The 22,739-nt window shown below is 37.5% G+C and overlaps 1 protein-coding gene across 6 annotated transcripts in view; it reads right to left on the reverse strand.

Moving 5' to 3' along the window:
• Positions 1–15,716: 15,716 nt before the first annotated feature.
• The window catches only part of ptprc (protein tyrosine phosphatase receptor type C), a 59,325-nt gene continuing 52,302 nt past the window's right edge, over positions 15,717–22,739 (reverse strand). For all 6 annotated transcript variants that reach the window (XM_073843900.1, XM_073843899.1, XM_073843898.1 and 3 more), the window contains 11 exons: positions 22,555–22,680; positions 22,315–22,472; positions 21,813–21,948; positions 20,274–20,420; positions 20,077–20,167; positions 19,853–19,983; positions 19,523–19,657; positions 17,410–17,532; positions 17,150–17,316; positions 16,926–17,061; positions 15,717–16,637 (listed from right to left, as the gene is read on the reverse strand). In XM_073843900.1, the coding sequence (XP_073700001.1) occupies positions 16,335–16,637; positions 16,926–17,061; positions 17,150–17,316; positions 17,410–17,532; positions 19,523–19,657; positions 19,853–19,983; positions 20,077–20,167; positions 20,274–20,420; positions 21,813–21,948; positions 22,315–22,472; positions 22,555–22,680 (1,653 nt within the window). In that variant the 3' untranslated portion in view covers positions 15,717–16,334. The remainder of the gene's footprint in view (positions 16,638–16,925; positions 17,062–17,149; positions 17,317–17,409; positions 17,533–19,522; positions 19,658–19,852; positions 19,984–20,076; positions 20,168–20,273; positions 20,421–21,812; positions 21,949–22,314; positions 22,473–22,554; positions 22,681–22,739) is intronic.

Genomic DNA, 22,739 nt, shown 5'->3' on the forward strand with positions numbered 1-22,739 from the left:
GTGTGATTAAGTGTGTGTTTGTGTGTGAATTCCTCATTGTTCCAGGCCTGTACCACTCAAGACTCATACAGACCGAGAGAGAGAGACAAAACATGACTGTATGAGGACATTGGACACTGTGTGGGTTGTGTCCGTGCTCAACACATCTTTTGTATGAGATATGTAGCCTCTTTGTGTACCAAGAGACCTTGTTTGCATTAGAATGCTCAGTCTGGGGCTGGTCCGTCTCGGACGGTCACGTGCACACCTCTCTCAGAAACCCCAAAACACACTCACGGCGAGCTCAGCGAAAACAGAGTTACGCTAGCTTCTTGGCTCACTTCATTCATCGAATGTAAAATGAGGTGTAAGTGCAGACCCTCAAACCCAGAGCTGCTCATCATCGCCACAGTCAGATGCCGTTATTGATGTTATGAGTCTCCAGCTGTGGAGCTGAGAGTCACCTGAGGCCTGTCCGTCTCAGAAACCGAAGCGGGATGACTCTGTCGGAGCCACATGTGTGTCAGGACATTTACAGTCATAGACCTATCAATAAATTAATCTTTGATATGTCCAAAGAGAATAATGAATGTCTTAGGCTGGTTTAAGTTATTAGTTTTGGAATAACTCACATGAAAGATATTAGCACTTGCGCTAAGAAAAAAACAACTTGATCTAATGGTAATTCATATTTTACGAGGTGCTAATTCGTACGGATTTGTACGGCCTCACTCGTACAAATTCAAACAACTTGTGAAAACTTTTATGTATTTTATGAAGTGACAAATTAATAGCAATTTGTACAAAGTACCACCCCTCAACCTACTGCGCACAGAAATCATAAGAATGAGGTTGTATGAATTCGTACATATTAGCCACCTTGTAAAATATGTACGAAACCAAAGCAGGACGAGTACGAAATCATACGGTTTTTGAAAAATCGTCTTTTTATGAGGTGGCAAATGCCTCTGAATTTGTACGAAGGACAACACCTAAACATGCCCTAAACCTACCCCTCACAGAAATCGTACAAAACCGCACAATTGAGGTCGTACAAATTCACACGTACTAGCCACCTTGGTTGTAGAACATTATTGTAGCTCTCTGCCAGTAGAGTTTAGGGGGCAGGACTACCATTTTTTTTTAAACAATAGCAGATAGGGAAACATAAATCTTTGTTTGAAAACAAATATCTTTGAAATTCAAATTGTTTACAATAGTGCAATAAGAAAAACGTATGTTACCTTTGCACCTTTTTTGTTTTCAAAACTTTTGTTTCTAAAGTGAATGTAAGCTGTTTGTTTCATAAAACGAAACTGCCGAACAAACAAAAAGTGCCTACGTTAAAACAAACATGGTAAAAATAAATGGTTTACTAGCATTTAACAAAAAAAAAGAGAATAATTACTGCTCGTATGACTTCACTTGTACGAATTCATACGATTTGTGAAAAATCTTACGTATTTTATGAGGTGGCAAATTTGTAGGAATTCGTTCAAAAGACCACACCTACTGCAAATGTGCCGCTAAACCTACCCCTCGCAGAAATCGTACAAGGTCGTAGGAATTTGTAGGTATTAGCCACCTCCTAAAATATGCACAAATTGGTCATAAGATAGCACTGCAAAATGTACCAATAGTGTGTGTTTGGGGGTGGGACTACCATTTATTTTGACCAATAGCAGATTGGGGAATATTTGGGAAACAAAAATCTTTGTTTGAAAACAAATATCTTTGAAATTTCAAACAAACAAACAAACAAACAAAAAAACGTGTTTATCATTGTAAAGTGAACATGAGCTGTTTTTTGTTCAACCACAGACTCACAAACTGAAACAAACAGCCGAACAAATAAAAACTGTTTAGGCTACAACAACCTCAAAAAACGAATGGTTTACTAGCATTTAAAAAAAAAAAAAACAGCATAATTATCGCTGGTATGACCTCACCACAAATTCGTACGATTTGTGAAAAATATTTCACATACGAAGGGCCACACCTAAACCGCCCTCTAAACTTACCCACTACAAAAACCATACAAAATCGTGCAATGTTGTATGCATTTCTAGGTATTAGCCACCGCATAAAATACATGGTTGTGAGGTGGCTTGGAGAAAAAGTCTGGTTGTGGATTATTATTGTAGCTCTCTGCTAATAGTGTGAAAGTCGTTAAAAAAGTGGTGACGTATTGTCAAGCATGGTGACCCATACTCGAAATTGGTCCTCTGCATTTAACCCAGCAAAGTGCACACACACAGCAGTGAGAAGTGAACACACCCACACACACACACACACTGTGAACACACACCGGACAGTGTTGCCAGACGTACGATAATTATCGTATTTGTACCATAATTTTGACCTCTGTACGATGTACGATCAATAATACCACAATGTACGATAATTTCAGAATTTTGTGACTCCATGGTCGTTGTAATTATAAGAGCTTCTATTCTCAAAGATCTAGCTGTGTGGATACTACGTCTACCTTCATGATTGTGAGGAGACGTGAACGTGCGTTACACATGCCTTTCATCCAATCTTACGTCTTCTCAACCAATCATCGTGGAGAATGGCTCTCTCTCACAAGCACAAGTTAACGTTCCTGTTGTACTTAGGTCAGTTGTTTCAAAACTGAGGTTGTTAGTTTAACAATAAAGTATAGAAAATGAGTGCTGAAAAGGATAAATAGCTGTAACATCTAGATTAACCCTCTGGGCCTCCTCATTAAGGGGTCACACTTGGCTCCCTCGCGGTCAAAAGTGACCGAAGCCTTAAAAAGTAACTTTTTTTTTCTTCAGGAAAATCAATTAAATATATTTTTGTTCAATAATATTTTGTAATTATTATTTAGAATTTTGAGCATTTTTTATGAATCTATGCAATATTTATACAGTTTTAATGAGCAATTTTTTCCCAGTAGATTTATATTTTATATTATATTTTTTAATTAATTATGTATTTATTATTTTTCAATAAATACAACATTTCACATTAAAATAGAGTAAAAGCATTTAAAATCCATTTTTTTAAGTGAAAATTGCACCATCTAGTGGCATAAAAAATAAAAACTTGTGTAATGCCATGTAAACTCCTGTATCTCCCTATATACATATATACAGGGGCTTTGGGATTCCTATTGTTTTTTTTTTCTTTTTATTGTTTCTTCATTTTATTAGGCTTTGCATTTAGAAATATATTCAGACATTCTAAAAGATAAATTTTGGCAAGGTTTAGATTTTTTTTTGATTGGATAAATATCAGGTTTTGCATTTTTCTGCTTATTTCTGTGTGTCTGTGTGTGTGTCTCTGTGTGTGTGCGCGTGTGTGTGTCAGTTCTGTACTTTTGTTATTTTAGAGTGTCAGTCCTTGCTTGCTGAACACTTCTTTTCAGCACAGTTGCTCATTTGTAGCTTGTATTACCAAAAGATTATCTGAATTATCACATTTTTTCGTATTTCCCATTCATTTCCTATGTCGGTCATTTTTGACCGCGAAGGAGCCAAGTGTGACTATTTTTTTTTGACCCTTTAACATATCTGAATCATGTCACTGATTTTTTTTTGTACTCACATAGCTAATCAGTCCCTCCAGTTTTTCGCGATTCTGCGATCGCTGAATTTAATGCAAAATCAACAAAATGTCGCATTTTTTTGCGATCCTGCATAATTTGTCATTTAACCGCAAAATAATCGCAAAAAATGGTTATTCAAATATTTCAATAATAAAAAGATAAATATATATATATATATATATATATCATGTTGATAAAGACGCTGCTCACGTGATGTCTGTGAGCTGTCTGTCTGCAGGGCTCGCAAGATCGATGTCCCGGGGGCTATTGTGTTTTTCAGTCGAGCTACTAAAATGTTTCACTGGCCTGCCGACCCGCTATCGTACAGTAGAGGGCTTCTGTTGTTGCAAATGGAACGCCATAAAAGTTTTGAATTTGTTAAATAGTATAAGAAAAGTCTTAATTATAATTTTAAAAGTCAGTTAGGGACGGAAAGACGAATCACGATAGGGCTGGATAAAACTTCTAAAAGCAATGATGTCATTGAATAAATATGAGCCCTGCACATTTCAAAGTCAAAACGCAGCACTGATGTCTTTAAATGAATGTATCTGAGAAGAACCGACTGTCCTCAGAAACGTGTCGTTGTCATTTTCATTTCATGCTGATAAAACAGCGTTAAAGCTGATTTGTATACAGCCGTTACTAGGGAAACGATAATATTTCAGCGCTCCTAAAGCGCCCCCTTGTGACAGAATTTTTAATTTTAATTTTTTAGAATTTTTTCCAATACATTTTTCAGCTGTTTGTTTTTATGCAGCAAACACATAGGGTTTTTAATGTGCCTTCTAAAAAATCTAAACAATTAAGACAGTAATTTGTTTTAAATATGATAAATGATATACTTGATTTATCCCTTTTAATGGTATAAAGGCTGAAATGCCATTGTATAAGATATTGTTTTTGTGTGAATCTGTATCTGAATTATAAATCATGTAATTTTATGACCTAAAATTCTACCTTACATTGTCCAACCCCACTCATTCTGTTCATTTTACTTGTGCAGCTCTTAAAAAGGATCATACATTGCTTTAAATTTATATTAAAAAATTATGCAGATACACTAAAGAGTGAAATAAAATTCCTTCCTTGATATTTGTTTATATTTGTGTATTGAAAACATATTTGATTGACATTTAGACTCCTGTTTGAATTTCTATATTTAAAAAAAAAATATATATATATAAAGCTTTTTTATTTGGGCTAGTTCAATTAATTTTTGGGCTACCAAAATGTAAAAAGCACCTGAGATGCGACTGAAATGAAGTAGGCTGTGTACAGTATAAATTTCTACACCTGCTGTTAATGTTTACAAAGGTCACATAAGAATATTGCCCATAGGTTATTTTAAAAGTTCAAATGTGTCACAACTCAGGCAGGAACACACGAACAACGACGTAGATAAAAACGAACATTTAATAAATCCAAATGGGAACAGGCAGACACAGGAACATCGAGTGGAAACATCAGGGTAACATTAAAGACCGACAGAGTACAGGGGAAAACATACACCTTATAAACACAGACTAATTACAAACACAGGTGCAGACAATGAGGGAGAAACCAAAACACACTGAACTGCGGGGAAAACTGGGAGAAACCAAATAGAAAGTCCGGGGGTGTGACATTACCTCCCCCTCCCGGAAAGGCGTGTCCTCACGCCGACAAACAGGAAACAACAAACAGTCTTAGGAGGGGGTTTCGGCGGAGGACGGACTCCCGGGAGGAGGGCAAGAGATGAAGTCCAAACAGGTGATGGAACAGTCCATGGAGGAGATGACGGAGGGAGGAGCCAAGGAGGTGACAGGAGGGGGCTGGAGCAGGAGGAGCCAGGTGGGACCCAGGCCGCAGCCAAGATGTAAATCCACGGTGGAGCCGATGGAGGGAGGAGCCATGGTGGAGGATAGGCTGACGACTCCATGGATCCGACCGACGGAGGCGGAGCAGGTGGTGGTGGAGCCCGAGGCGGAGACGGAAAGCCGAAGATCTTGGGTGACGCCGCGGATCCGGAGGGCCAAGGCGGAACCCAAGGCTCTGGCGACCAAGGCGGAGATGGAGATCCGGAGATCCGCGGCGGAGCCGGAGCGACAGAGGGCCGAGGCTGTGCCCGCGGGAGGGAGGAGGTCCAATGAGCCGGTGGGACGGAGCGACGAGGCACAGCCGGAGGAGTATAGTCCTGAGGCGAAGATGGGGCGACGACTGACCAGGGTGGAGCCGGAGGGCCGATGGAGCCCGGTGGAGCTGGTGGATCGACGGGCGACGGCGGAGACGAGGGAGCAGAGAGCCGGGGTGGAGCCGCAGGGTCGGAGGGCCGAGGCGGAGTCCAGGACTCTGAGGCTGGAGGCGATGGTGTGGGATCCTCCAGCCATGACACCGATGGAGACTGGCAGACCCGCGGCGAACCCACCGCACAGATGGTGGGCTGAGGGTGAGCAAGGGGACAGACAGTAGACAGCGGGGATTCAGGAAGGCTGGGCGGAACCAGCGGAGATTCAGGACTAGGCAGAAGAGGGAGGGTGGGTGGGAAGTCCAGGCAGATAGGCATTTCCATGACACAGTCAATTACATCCCCAAAATCTTGTTCCAGCTCACCCTCAGTGGTGGTGCAGTGGGCGGGGCTCTCTACCGCCCCCTCTTGCTCGACGCAGCACTCCACCGTCGCGGATGTAATGGTTGGCTCACGCACCTGATCAGCAGTTTTGACCTCTTCGGCACTCCATACAGTTGTCGCTCCGGGCTCGGGCTTTCCGTCTACGATGGGCTCATAATCCGTCGGTCGGGGTGGCTGGCTGGGCTCTGGGTCTGGAGTGACACTGACGAGATAGTCCTGGGAACAGGCGGGAAACGACGGTCTGTTTCTCGCCAGTGTCCACTCCACAAACGCGGCGAAGTCCGCTCGAGGGCCGTCTTCGGACGACGGCGCTCTGCATGATGCGTTTAGACTAGCATCATAGAACGCACAGAGCGCGTCGTCCGGGTAGCTGGTGGTGTTAGCTACTAGCTGGAACATTACGGTAAATCCCTCGAGCGGTAAATCCCCCTGCTTCAGCCGGAGGAGGATGACTTCAGGTCGAAGGTGATGCATATAGGAAACACAACGGAAACAAAAGACTGGAGAAAACAAACGGAAAACAAAACGGAGGTGAAAACGCAAAAAAAAAAAAAAACTGTATCGGTCGGTCTTTCTGTCACAACTCAGGCAGGAACACACGAACAACGACGTAGATAAAAACGAACATTTAATAAATCCAAATGGGAACAGGCAGACACAGGAACATCGAGTGGAAACATCAGGGTAACATTAAAGACCGACAGAGTACAGGGGAAAACATACACCTTATAAACACAGACTAATTACAAACACAGGTGCAGACGATGAGGGAGAAACCAAAACACACTGAACTGCGGGGAAAACTGGGAGAAACCAAATAGAAAGTCCGGGGGTGTGACAAAATGTATCAGAATAAACAAATTTTATGTTTGATTTGTGTTATGTATGATAATTGAGCCTCTAACATAATACCTAATATGGTAAATGTGATATCCTAATTATTAATAAATAAATTAAATAATTAAATTAATCGCAAAATTTTTCGCAAATTTCTAGGACTTGCCACCACAAAATTTATAATTTTCATCGCAAAAATCACAAAAAAAAATCGTGAAATCCTGGAGGGACTGGCTAATGCAACAAAAGTCACCAAGTGTCATCTCATTCTGATGAAGCTACGATTTTTAAAAATTCAAAACATAAAATTTTTCGGTCAAAAATGACCGAAGAGGCCCAGAGGGTTAATAGCTGTATTTTGAACGTTTGACTCGGGTAAGATAATTAGTTTAGCATTGCAATAAGGTATAGAAAATGAGTGCTAAAAAGGAGAAATAGCTGTAACATCTAGATAAATATCTCTATTTTGAACGTTTGACTAAAATACGATAATTTTCTCCCAAATACGATAATTTTGAGCTTCTGGTACGATACTTGGACATTTCCAATCTGGCAACACTGACACCGGAGCAGTGGGCAGCCATTGCTCCAGCGCCCAGGGAGCAACTGGGGGTTCAGTACCTTGCTCAAGGGCACTTCAGTCATGGTATTGAAGGTGGAAAGAGTGCTGTTCATTCACAATCCCCACCTTCAATTCCTGCCGGCGTGGGAAACAGAAATAGACGGTGGACCGAGTTGAGATTTCGTGTTTTCAAACGATCTGTGGTGAGGGATAACCCAGTTTTTTATATGTAACCGCTACGCTTTTCAACAAAGTAAATAAAAATTGTTGCCACTCACACACTTTGTCCATTACTATAATATCGATAACTTTCTCCAGGTTATTTTCCCGGCGAATAGAGCAAGCAACTACGTGCGGGGTCCGACCTGCATGACGTATTTGATGCCTTCATCCAATAGCGTGCATGGAAAGTGTCGGTGTTGGTGACGCATTTGTGAACACACTGGCGCGCTTCGCGCCCAGGATTTAAGATTGTGTTATTTAAGATGAGAAATATTTTACCTAATTTTGCTACATATTTAGTTTGACACAAAATGAGTACGTAGAGGTAACGTTATCCATTTGTACTGTTTTTATTGTATGTAATCACCTTTTGTCATACGAGGTCCTGTCATTTCTTTGTAATCTTTAATAAATACACCCTTCTGATTTAACACATTTGACAATGGTATTGCTTGGAAACGAGACAGACAATACTCTTTTTCCCGCCCATGTTTACTTGGAAGAAATGGCAAAACATGAAGTGCTGTATGCATATATTTGAGGGAAGTGGTGGACCCACCATTCCCTTCACAGACATAAGTTGGGAGAAATGTATTAAATCAGTGTTTCTGTGGAAAGACCTTGAGGGCAGAGAAGGTATCAATGCAGAAGAGGCAGTACAGGCATACAAGTTACAAAGCCATGAACCTACAAACCAGTTAGTCAAACCAGCTAACACTGGCTACCACAGGGAGTGCTACAGCCATTTCACAAATATCACGAAGATAAAACGAGCACAAAGGAGAAGAGAGAAGGCAGTATTAGTTGAAGAAACTGCAAAGGAAGGTTGGTATTATATTGTATAGACAGGCGGTGCAGTATTAGACATACAGTACAGGTCTAAAGTTTGGAAACATTACTATTTTTAATGTTTTTGAAAGAAGTTTCTTCTGCTCATCAAGCCTGCATTTATTTGTAAAAAAAAATACAGAAAAAAATGTAACATTGTTATATATTATTACAATTTAAAATGATTGATTTTTAATTTATTATACTTTAAATTATTTCTGTGATTTAAAGCTGAATTTTTAGGATCATTATCACATGATCATTTAGAAATCATTCTAATATGATTCATTATCAAAGTTGGGAACAGTTCTGCTGCTATAAAATCAATACTTTTATTCAGCAAGGATGTGTTCAATTGATAAAAAGTGATACTAAAGATTTATATTATTAGAATTTTTTTATTTATTATTTTGAATAAATGCAGTTCTTTTTAACTTTTTATTCATCAAATATATTAGGCAGCAGAACTGTTTCCAACACTCATAATAAATCAGAATATTATAATGATTTGTAAAGGATCATGTGATAGACTGGATGTCACATGTGACACTGAAGACTGGAGTAATGATGCTGAAAATTCAGCTTTGCATCACAGAAATAACTTTTTAAAGTATATTCAAATAGAAAACTATTCTTTTAAATTGTAATAATATTTCACACTATTACTGTTTTTTCTGTATTTTTGATCAAATATATGCAGGCTTGATGAGCAGAAGAGACTTCTTTCAAAAACATTAAAAATAGTAATGTTTCCAAACTTTTGACCTGTACTGTACAGTGCAGTATGGACAGTAGTATACAGTTAAGATAGTATGGTTTACAATAATATAAATTAAATATATTATATATAAGAGCAGAATAGATATACAGTATGAACAACATATACAGATATGTGCAGTGTAGTTGCAGTAACAATATAAGATTAGTACAAAAAACTACACAAAATTTGTTGGCAAACTTTTACATTGGCTTGAAAAGGCCTAGCCCGAAAATATGATAGTAAATATTAAATAGATATTAAATATGATATTCTACAACGGCTATGGCTACTACTAGTTCGCCAACTGAAACGTTACCCTACTAAAACGACACTAACGAGACGCTTACACACGTTTGAACAACACAGTGTACAAAACAAACATTTTATATAGATATCATATTCTAATTAAATGAATACTTCCAATCACACAAAGAATGTCCTTGACGATGATCAATGCGCTGCTGCTGCTGCTCGTGTCTGATAGCTAAATCATTCGTGTAACAGCTGTTCTAAATAAACTACATCTGATTGGTTAATAATAATCCCGTGTCAATATCTTGCCGCGCTATTGGCTCAACTGATATAGTAGGCAACCGCGTTTGCCTGCATATTTATGGGTCGCGAATTATGATTTCGTGGAAAATGTGCAATAAATGGGAGTGGCAACACTTTTCATATCGTTTAGAATAAAACAACCGTCCCAACTTTACAAATCCAGGTTCATCCATTTCGAAAAGTAAAGCAGATACGGACCCTCGGCCCACTGTCTAAAATCTTTGTTTGAAATTCTGAATGTTTATACTAGTGCCATAAAAATAAACAAATACATGTTTATCATTATACTTTTCAAAACGTGTGTTTCTTAAGTGAATGCTAAAACAAACAGAAAAAATAAATGGTTTACTAGCATTTTGTTCTTTTTTTTTTAATGAACATAATTATCGCTAGTAGTACCTAGGCTGGTTGGCTGGTATTAGCTGGTTTAAGCTGGTTTAAGCTGGAAGTAGCTGGTCTCCCAGCCTGGCCAGGCTAGTCAGGCTGGTTTTAGCTGGTGGTTTTCCAGCCTGACCAGCTAAGACCAGCCTGACCAGGCTGGAAAAATGGCCAAAACCCCTCTAAAACCAGCCTGGCGACCAGCTATGACCAGCTAAAACCAGGCTGGTTGACCAGCTAAAACCAGCCAACCAGTCTAGGCTGGTTTTAGCTGTTTTTTTCACCAGGGACGACCTCAATGGTATGAATTCATACAATTTGTGAAAAATTGTAGGCTATGTATTTTCAAATACATAGGAAGAACCACACCTAAACCCGACCCTAAACACACCCCTCACTTATTAGCAAATAACTTACATTGACAAGAAGTGAAAGCCAATAGAAAGGTCCATTGGAACAGCGGCGCCCAGCAGCAGCCCGACGCTTCCACCATTTTGGAGTGAAAGCGACTCGGCAGTCCGCTAGCTTCTTGCTGTCGCTATAGCAAATTCCAGCTGCTTTGTTAAAGGGATAGTTCGAGCATTTAAGACATGAAGTTGTATTCAATCCTTATCAGCACTATAGTGTATACACACTGACCCACACTGCGTTCACCTCCCTGGAGTTCTGGCCGCTGGAAGTTTTTCAAGAAAGTAGTCACGGTTAGTTTCCGGGGCCTCAAAACTGTGCGTTTTTACGTGAGAAAAATATATGCGTTTCAAAGCTTGATTAATTTACATCACAAAAAACACTCCTGACAAAAATCATATATATCTCAGTTTTAATCGGCACTATATTCTTTCCGTTTCCATCAATCCGCGCTGCTGTCAGTTCCGATCAGCTGTTGATAGCGCGACTCACTGACAACATGTCTGACTACGAAACTTCTGATGATGAAACCAATTTTAGCACAATGTCAGACGGAACAGACGATATATATATTTTTATATGAGACCTCGTTTCACGTGATTTCCACAGGAGTCTAAACATCAGATTGTTTACTGTACAGTTTAGACATGGGATCTCCAGTCCTCGTGAGCTACTGTCTTGCTGGTTTTAGTTTTTCTCTGATGCAACACACCTGACTCAAATCAACGGGTAATTAGCAGGCTTGTACAGAATGTCTAATTTGATAAAGGTGTCCTGTCATAGGAAAACATCGAGCTGCAGGAATGTAGCTCACGATGACCGGAGTTGGAGATACCTGGTTTAGACCTACCTGTATGTGACTTCAAGCACACTTATAAACACAATGATACCGACACACGTTCCGCATAGTTACAGACAATAACAAATATAGCAAAGCATCATATTTTGTTGTGTTATATAGATTCAATTAAATTCATTAGTTATGACATTTGCCGATTTTCTCACCACATAGACAGTCGATTATTGTCGATGCTATCACTGCCCCGGTTAGAATATTCTCAGTGTAACGTTAGCCTAAAAACCGACGTTAGCTTCAAAATAAACCTGTCGTATGCGACATAAAGTTAGTAAATAGAGCTTACCCGTGGTACTGGTACAACAGAACTCTTTTAAATCCGTTTTTTGATTTTTCCTCCTTGGTTGGGGATGTAATCGTCTTCGCTGAAGTGAGCACTGCACACACGAAAATCCTTGATACTGGATATTTTAGCTCCCGCAGAGTAGCCGATGGCAACCAGCCAAAGCTGTCTCATAACTATATCAGAAACAGGAAAACGATGGAATCTGAACGGCGATCCCTGCACATTCTTGTGGTCACAACCTGGGAATTTACAAGTTCGCACCATTGTTAATTTTCTACTTTTTACGTCGTTGTCATTCGAGTGTGTAATGGAACAGCTGATCGGAACGTGCGAACTGACAGCAGCGCGGATTGATGGAAACGGAAAGAATATAGTGCCGATTAAAACTGAGGTATGATTTTTGTCAGGAGTGTTTTTTGTGATGTAAATTAATCAAGCTTTGAAACGCATATATTTTTTTCACGTAAAAACGCACAGTTTTGAGGCCCCGGAAACTAACCGTGACTACTTTCTTGAAAAACTTCCAGCGGCCAGAACTCTGACCAGGGAGGTGAACGCAGTGTGGGTCAGTGTGTATACACTATAGTGCTGATAAGGATTGAATACAACTTCATGTCTTAAATGCTCGAACTATCCCTTTAAAAAAAAAAAAAAAAAGCACCTAGTGGCTGCTACAAACAAAAGCATAAACAAGAGTTTCGCCTCTTGTTATTCTATACTTTTTGGTATTAGCCACCTTGTAAAATGCATACGAACTGGTTATGAGATTGAGGTAGTAAAAAAAAATGTCTGCTTGTAACTTGTTATTGTTGCTCTCTGTGTGAGTTTGGGGGCGGGACTAACATTTATTTTGACCAATAACGGATGGAGGAATGATTGGGAATGGAAATCTTTGTTTGAAAACAAATATCTTTGAAATTCGTATCATTTAACAGCCATAAAAAAAAAAAAACATGTTTATCATTACACTTTTTTGTTTGCAAACAAAACTTTTGTTTCTAAAGTGAATGTGAGCTGGGGGGTCTTCCATAAAACAAGTTTACCAAATAATTCAATTTCAGTTAGTCTGACTTATTTTGAGCCAAATCAAGTGACAATAAGTCAGACTAACTAAAATAAGCCTGGCTTCTTTGGTAAATTTGTTTTATGGAACTCCCCTCTGATTGTTTTTCGATCAACCAAAGACTCACAAAACAAACTGCCGAACTTTTTGTAGCTCTCTGCCAATAGTGTGAGTCTGGGGGCGGGACTAAAATTTCTTTCGACTAATAGTGGATGGGAGAATATTTGGGAAACCAAAATTTTTGTTTGAAAACACATATCTTTGAAGTTGGAATCATTTACACTACTGCCATAAAAAACAAAAAACAAAAGAACAACAACAACAACAAAAAAACAAAACAACGTAAATTTATGATTACACTTTTTTTGTTTGCAATCAAAAATTTTGTTTCTAAAGTGAATGTGAGCTGATTGTTGTTCGTTTAACCACAGATTCACAAAACGAAACAAACTGCCGAACGAACAAAACTGCTTATCCTAAAACGAACACTGAAAAAAATGAACGGTTTACTTGCACATTTAAGAAAAAAATTGCATAATTATTATAATTGTATTTAATTTCAAATGTTTATTATGCCAAAGAACACAATCTCATTGTGTAAACTACTGTATAAAAACATACAAATATTGTTTGCACATGTAAACCACAAATATTATCTTATAATTGCAGTTTGGAATAAAACATTTTGTAAAGTGGGCAACAACAGTTGTTTTATTAAAAAAAAAAAAGTTTTTTTTTTATAATTTAAAAAATATTAAAATAATTTGTATAATAAAAAATTGATAAATAGACAAATGTAAAATAAATAAATAAATAATCTAGTTCTGCTGATTTTTGGGGCGGGACTAAATTATTATTATTATTATTATTTATTTTTTTTGGCCAATAGCAGATGAGGGAATGTTTGGAAAACATTTTCTAAAATGTTCACACTATAGCAGCATAAAAATAAGCTGTTTTTCTTTACACTTGTTTGTTTATCAGTCAAAACTGTTTCTTCCACCTACAGACTAACACAACAAACAAACAAAAAAACAAAACAAAAAACCCATCCTAAACAAACAAACAAAAATAAAGGTGTTTAGCAAATACAAGAATGATAAATATTAGCCCAAAATAATTTTAGGATTAGACGTACTAAACCAAAATTTCATTATGTAGAGTAGCCTACTGTATTAAAATGTGCACATTTTTGTGTGCATAAAAAATAAAATAAAAAATAAATTTTTTGTTGCATTGAAGTCCCCTTAAAATTGAAAAAAAAAACAACAACAACAAGTAAGTGGCTGTGAATAAAAGCATCAAATCTTGCGCCCATTTTTCATGCATTTTCTGCCAGTTACAGATACGCAGCGTAGCCAATAGCATGTTAACATGCATAACGAGTAACCGCAGTGAACATTTAAACATCTCTGAATTCATTTGCTATATTTAGTGTGAGCTTGAAGTGCTCAATTAGAGGCGAAACCCGTCACAGAGCAACACACTAATTACAGAGTGTATAAGGGCAGCTTCACAAACTATTCAACGTACAGTAGAGAACGGAGGCCTGATTTTGATACTTTCACATAAATACACAACAGTAAATTAAAAGAGGGAAACATCCGTCACAAATGTTGCATGAAAGATGGTATGATAATTGCAAGGCTGGGGTGGAGTTACGTGTGACAGCTGAATGCAAATGCTGCTCCGCAGATTCACTGATGATTTATTTAAAGGGAATTTCCCTCTTTGACCCGTACAGACTTGGCTCACAGTAAAACCCGTTTGCGTTCACCTCACGATGCTCTATATAACGTTCAAAGTTTTTCTTTAAAGATCACACATTTATGGTGAGAAGGTCAAAATGGCTGCAGATATAATTAGATAATTTTAAGGTTTATATTTCAGTGCAATTCTGACACATTGTCCCTTTTTTATTTTCAAACCTAATTATAAACAACAAAAAGAAAACAAAAATAGTATTATTTTTTGTATATGGTGGTTAAGCAATAAATAATAATAAAAAAACAAAACAGGAAGATAGTGAGCTTTAAAGTCTCCTTTCACGATTCACCCACAATTAGCCTCTGGATTTGGGCCTAAAATAATATGATTTTAAAAAATATATTTATTTATTTATTCCAGTGTCTTATGAGAAGACAATTATTTCTCTCTTCTGAATCACTGCAGGGCCACCGATGCCCCATTTTCTTTTACTGACTGAAAGGGGAAAGTGAAATGAAGTGAGACAAATAGTTTTTTGGAGACCTCAGCCAACAAACCATAATTTCAGTCAATAAAACCGCTTCTGTCGTTTTTTTCCCCTCCTGACAATTTCAAAGATTTTATGTTAGTTGATTAAAAGGTTTAAAATACATTTGCATTCCTGCATTTACAAAATATTTAACTACGTATTTTTATTATAGGTATATATGCTATATATCTCTCGATAGTGACAATAACTTACATATTTTCCTTATACCAGTCTATCATCACAAACATTTTGAATTCAATATATATATCTATTATTCATACCCCCCAAAAAAGCACACCGGCTTGAAGGATGTATCCGTGTGTTCGCTTCTTTGTTAACAAGCGCCATCTTGTGGTTAGTGTTTGCACTACAAATCCTCGTTTAGGCATATTCTTCTGGTTTTACATTATTTACATTTTCTAGGCCAGGTTCTTGCACCTGAAGAGGACACAAACGGGTTGACAAAACCATAAAGAGTGTCTGACCTGGTTCGCGAACGAGTGACACACTTTTGCTCGTGTTTATTTAATCAGTTTGAAGCGTGAGGTAAAACACAACATCTGTTGTTAAAGCCATCCTTTATTGTTTTTTAAGTTGCATCAGCTTAAAATGAAACATGTATTAAGCGATTCGGAAAGAAATCAGTGAAATGAAAGATAGTTTGATGACAGCCCTGTAGTGCAAAGTCATCTTTGCCCATATTTTGGTTGTTCTCGAACGTAAAAGCACTCACTTTCATCATTTTGGACACCATAATTTAAACGCAATAAGGCTGTGCTTTGATACAGTTTTCAAACTAAAAAATATATATAATAAAAACAGAAAATATCGTCTTTTTGTAAGGTCTTATTTTACAATACATTCAGTATGCAATTTAATAGACTAAAAATCAAATCATAAAGCAAAACCTTTACACATGAGAATAAACGCTATCAATATGCACAGATTTCACACGAACAGCATCATTATACAAAAAATCAAAACGAAAACCTGAGACACATGCCCGTTTTAATGGATCAGTCTGATCCCAACCTGAATTCTCCACAAAAACACCTCATTCATCTAACATCCAATGTACAGTAAACTCAAATGTAAAACAAAAAACCAAAATCATTTTTTCCAGATCTTTCCTTGACACTCGGTGTCAAATTAGCGAAAACATTTTAGCCCCCAAAAGGCTTAAACCTCTACGGTGGCGGCAGGGCCGTTGGTCGTGCCTTCAGTTGTGGCTTTCTCTCCGTCTCCCTCTGCTGGTGGAGCCTCAGCAGTGCTGTTCTCCTTGGCTTCCTGCTCACCGCTCTCTGCGGGTTTGCTCTCTTCCGCCGCCTTCTGGTCAGCACCGGAAGTGCGTTTGGGCTCGTCTAGAAGCGCCGTCGTTTCGTTGATGACCTGCGCGGTGTCATTTGCAGGTGGCGTCTTTACGGCGCCGTTTTGCACCGGGAAAGCGCCTTCTAGAGCTGTGTAGAGGAACTGATACTGCTCCTGTGGGAAGTTTGGAGGTACTTTAGCATGTTAACATGCTACAGAAGTGCTTAAATTAGCTCAGGCTAAAATATGTGGTGTTAAACATGGAACAAGACAAACAAGCCAAAAACTATATTTTCTTTAAACTTAGAAATGGTACAGATTTAAAAAGTCTTGGTGTAAAAAAGGTAGTTGTGAGTTTTAAGTTGCAGTTGTAAGATATAAAGCTGTTAGCTTTCATCTGGGTTGAATTCAAAATGGTGTCAACGTAAAACTTGTTGTTTTGCATACAAAGCAAGAACTTACGACTGTTTCAACCATTCCCTGCCTCTCCTTTCGCAAGTTTTTGACTACTTGGAAGATGTCCACCAACTTCTCTGAGTATGCACTGTCCAAGAGATTCCATAAGCCACAGAAGATTCCGGTACGAGATGAGCCATTGCTGAAATGAAGGTTTAAGGAAGTTAAAAATCCAACCCAAAATCCATTCATCTTCATCAAGGAAAAAAAACTGTTGTTAATGGACTTACTCGCAGTGCACCACCATGGGGACATTCCTGTTCTCTTTGGTGTTGTTGTAATTGCCGTTCTCTCGGATGATCTTTATCAACTCTACCAAGTCCTGAGCGTTCTCTGGGAGCACTCGGCCTTGCCATTTCAGGAACTGGTACTGATCCACCTCCAAGATCTCTTTCTTCTGTTAGGATTCAAGACGGATTCATGTCTCAGAAAAAATGTCTGTAGTTAAAGACGTCACAGATATTCATACTGAGGAGAAGGAATTGGTTACCTTTGTGGACTGTATTTCCAGACGCCGTCTCACGTACGTTGGGAAGCTTTCTGTCTTTTTAACCTCAATTTCCATGTCTCCAAACGTTTTCTTTTCATCTCCCCAATACTGATAGCAATAATCCTGAAAAAATACAGATATGGGCTGAAAATCTGGGGAGAGATCTGTCTATCTATCTGTATGTCTGTCTGTCTGTCTATCTTTCCTTTCACCTGTCTCTTTAAATGTCTGTCTAATATCTATCTATCTATCTATCTATCTATCTATCTATCTATCTATCTATCTATCTATCTATCTATCTATCTATCTATCTATCTATCTATCTATCTATCTATCTATCTATCTGTATGTCTGTCTGTCTGTCTAATATCTATCTATCCATCCATCCATCCATCCATCCATCTATCTATCTATCTATCTATCTATCTATCTATCTATCTATCTATCTATCTATCTATCTATCTATCTATCTATCTATCTATCTATCTATCTATCTATCTATCTATCTATCTATCTATCTATCTATCTATCTATCTATCTATCTGTATGTCTGTCTGTCTGTCTGTCTGTCTATCTTTCCTTTCACCTGTCTCTTTAAATGTCTGTCTAATATCTATCTATCTATCTATCTATCTATCTATCTATCTATCTATCTATCTATCTATCTATCTATCTATCTATCTATCTATCTATCTATCTATCTATCTATCTATCTATCTATCTATCTATGTATCTGTCTGTCTGTCTGTCTGTCTGTCTGTCTATCTATCAGACTCTCTGCCTATTGTTCTATCTATCCGTCTGTCTGTCTGTCTGTCTGTCTGTCTGTCTGTCTGTCTGTATGTATGTATGTATGTATGTATGTATGTATGTATGTATGTATGTATGTCTGTCTGTCTGTCTGTCTGTCTGTCTGTCTGTCTGTCTGTCTATCTATCTATCTATCTATCTATCTATCTATCTATCTATCTATCTATCTATCTATCTATCTATCTATCTATCTGTCTGTCTGTCTGTCTGTCTTTTTTTCCTTTCACCTGTCTCTTTAAATGTCTGTCTAATATCTATCTATCTATCTATCTATCTATCTATCTATCTATCTATCTATCTATCTATCTATCTATCTATCTATCTATCTGTCTGTCTGTCTGTCTGTCTGTCTGTCTGTCTGTCTGTCTGTCTGTCTGTCTGTCTGTCTATCAGACTCTCTGCCTATTGTTCTATCTATCCGTCTGTCTGTCTGTCTGTCTGTCTGTCTGTCTGTCTGTCTGTCTGTCTGTCTGTCTGTCTGTCTGTCTATCAGACTCTCTGCCTATTGTTCTATCTATCCGTCTGTCTGTCTGTCTGTCTGTCTGTCTGTCTGTCTGTCTGTCTGTCTGTCTGTCTGTCTGTCTGTCTGTCTGTCTGTCTGTCTGTCTGTCTATCTATCTATCTATCTATCTATCTATCTATCTATCTATCTATGTATCTGTCTGTCTGTCTGTCTGTCTGTCTGTCTGTCTGTCTATCTATCAGACTCTCTGCCTATTGTTCTATCTATCCGTCTGTCTGTCTGTCTGTCTGTCTGTCTGTCTGTCTGTCTATCTATCTATCTATCTATCTATCTATCTATCTATCATCTATCTATCTATCTATCTATCTATCTATCTATCTATCTATCTATCTGTCTGTCTGTCTGTCTGTCTGTCTGTCTGTCTGTCTGTCTGTCTGTCTGTCTGTCTGTCTGTCTATCTATCTATCTGTATGTCTGTCTGTCTGTCTGTCTGTCTATCTTTCCTTTCACCTGTCTCTTTAAATGTCTGTCTAATATCTATCTATCTATCTATCTATCTATCTATCTATCTATCTATCTATCTATCTATCTATCTATCTATCTATCTATCTATCTATCTATCTATCTATCAGACTCTCTGCCTATTGTTCTATCTATCCGTCTGTCCATCTATTCTGTCTATCTATCTATCTATCTATCTATCTATCTACCTATCTATCTATCTATCTATCTATCTATCTATCTATCTATCTATCTATCTATCTATCTATCTATCTATCTATCTATCTATCTATCTATCTATCTATCTATCTATCTATCTGTTATTGTGGGAGGTCGTACCTTGCCGTCTTCTTGACAGTCTGTGAGCATGACCAGTGTTTTTGTTTGTTGCTGGTACAGCATGAGCAGGAACTCTGCCGTTGTGTTTGGTAAAGGCCCCTGTGCTGCAATCAGACTCTTATAGCACCAGTAGCCCTGTTGGAAAACAATAACAAGCATAATTGATTGAGACTTAGATGTTCCTATCACTTGCTTGTAAAGCTTATTTTAGGGAAAGCTTATTTTACATTATTTTCATGACAATTAAACATTTTCTCCATCACTCTAATAACTGCATTTAAAAATAATGATATATTAGATAATGCAAATTAAGTAAATTAAGTCTTGTACATCAATGAATGAGGCATTGATGTATTCATTTGATTCTTCTTCCTCGTCTGATGAATAATCCTCCTCATCCTCAGGGTCACTGGTCTGGTTGCCCTCAATATCCAGTCTAAACAGGACTCGATTATAGTCATCTGGAACAGAGATGTTCGCTGGTAACTCATCTGATGCTAATTTACAATTAATAGATACATTTCAGATTAATAAAGTTGCCGTTGGTCACTGACATGGAATGACTTTTGAGCAGCGGTTTTTCTTCTTGTTGTCGTCACTGCTTCCCGTATTAAATGTTCTCCAGTTTTTGAATTTGGGCAGTCTCTTTATAAAGGAAAAACATGCAGCATTAACAATCAGATACACACAGTACAGAACACTTCAGTGTCCTAATAACCAATAAGCTGAAAAGCAAAGAGGAAGGACAAACCTGGAACTCCATTTCAAGCAAACTGGGGTCATTGCTGTCCTTCTGTCTGAGGGTGTTGAGCGCTGAGTGGAATTCAGACAGTGAGAGCTCTGTCTCTCCAAACTGGTTGTGCTCTATCAGAGCAGTGTGGATCAGTATGTACTGGGCCTGTCACAATCAACAACACATACAGTTAAATATGCATAAACACATCCATCGAATGTAAAAGATCAGGTGTTACAACATAATGTGCAGTCAAGAGTTTTGTAAACAAAACTGTTCAAAGTTTTAAAGTGTAAAATAAAGGATGTGGGAGGATTTGGTCACATTTAAGGAAAAAAAAAAATTACAGTATGTCTATGGCATAATATTATTGTAAAATATATGTAAATGTTTTGACGGCATTTTAGTGCCACATTAAAAGAAAATCTACAATACGAGATTAAAGTCGTAATATTTTGAGAATAAAGTCGATTTTACGAGATTAAAGTCTAAATTTTTCCGAGAATAAAGTTAAAATATTCTAAGAATAGTCAAAATTTTAAAATACACCAGTCTGTCCTGCCACATTAAAGAGAGTAAAAACACATTACTGCAAATACTGTATTTCACTCTAAAACTGACAGATTTTGAAAGCTGAGACTTTTATTTTAAGTTTTATTTTAAAAGTACCAAAACCTCAAAGCTCATTGCTATTATTGGGTGGCTGGTGCACTACAAATAGGCCTAATGAATGCAATCAAAGACGTGAAATATTATTTCCAATCATACTGTCCCTGCGAGCATAACACATGGTATGATTTCTGCTAAAAATCCCATATATATATATATATATATATATATATTCAAATAAATTCCGGAGACCTGGCAACTTCTCCCGGTGTTCCCAATCCATGCGCAATATAAACTATACTCTAAAAATATTATATCTTTAATTGCTATAATTTATTTCTCATAATTTCTACTTTATTCTCAAAATATTTAGACTTTAATCTCATAATTTTAGAATATAAATTGTTTTAACATGGCACTAAGACTCTAAGACACTAAGTTGTACAATGTAAAATGTAACATTTTATTTTTTAATAGTAAATATAAATTATATTATTAGATTTTCATATTGAGCTCAAACTTAAGATTGAACATTAAGTTTAAACATTTTCAAAGATATTTAAATAAATCTTAAAAGATTTAAGATTTTTTTTTTTGCATAGGTTTAATTTACATTTATATATACGTGCAACATGTAAATGTAAATAACCATGTGATATCTAAATACTACAAAATGTTTGACATTTAAATTTCACTTAGGTATTTAAAAAACAAGTTATAAATGGTAAATGACTATAAATCAATGACCAATTAATTGGTCATTTGTAAGTAAATAAATGACTTAAAATTATATAAATAAATTGTTTACATATTTTAATTATTACCAAATTAATTAGCATCATTAATATATATATATAGACCAAATTGGGCTTTTAATAATGCCTACTTCAAATTCGGTGCAACATACCATATGTTTTACCAATAAATCAGCAAATAAAATAAAATCACCTCCACTTGAACCATGAGGCAACGCTGGCGACGTAGTTTTGCTACGTATCCATAGATGTCCACTCTGCCCTCCGCCTCAAGAGATTCAATCATTGCATCAATGCCAATATATGTTCCTGTGCGGCCAACCCCTGCGCTATAGAAGATACAACAACATTCATGTTAGTTTGAAACAGAAGAGAAGAAATTGTTGGATAAAGTCATTATTTTTATTTTTTTGTTGGTATTCTCAAAACTTCACAACATTTCGGTTGAACCACTAATATCACATGGATTATTATAAATGTCCCTTCTGGGCCATAAAATGTGTCAGTTGCATTGCTGTGTATGCAGGGTCAGAAAGCTCTTGGATTGCATCAAAAATATCTTTGTGATTTTTAAAAAAATGAATGCAGGTCTTACGGGTTTGGAACAATATGAGGGTGAGTAATTAATGACATAATTCACATTCAGCCTCAACGACTTCAAATAACCCTTTAGACAATGTCTGGTCCTGTCTTACCTGCAGTGGACCACAACTGGGCCACTGAAGAAGTTCTTGAAGGAATTGACTCTTCTCCTGAGCTTCAGAAGAAGGCTGGGGTCTCCAGGGACTCCATGGTCAGGCCAGCTGATGAACTGGATATGAGTGACCTCTCTTTCTGAGGCCTTCTCTCGCTTCTGTACACACACATTGACATACACACATTAAGTTAAAACTGTCTGAATGAAGCACATGAGAATGAGAGGACCACACACTTACATTGCTCAGGACCAGATGCCGAATGATATAATCAGGGCAGTGTTGCTCAGATCGGATCTTCACCACAAAATCTTCAAAAATCTCAGTCTCTCTGTCCAGACATGGCCAATACTGAGCGCACTTGATCTGAGAGGACAAACAGCAACACTCAGTGGAAATAATTCACAAAAAATATGAGCAATACT

Source organism: Garra rufa, chromosome 7 (assembly GCF_049309525.1).
Source record: "Garra rufa chromosome 7, GarRuf1.0, whole genome shotgun sequence".
NCBI lineage: Eukaryota > Metazoa > Chordata > Actinopteri > Cypriniformes > Cyprinidae > Garra > Garra rufa.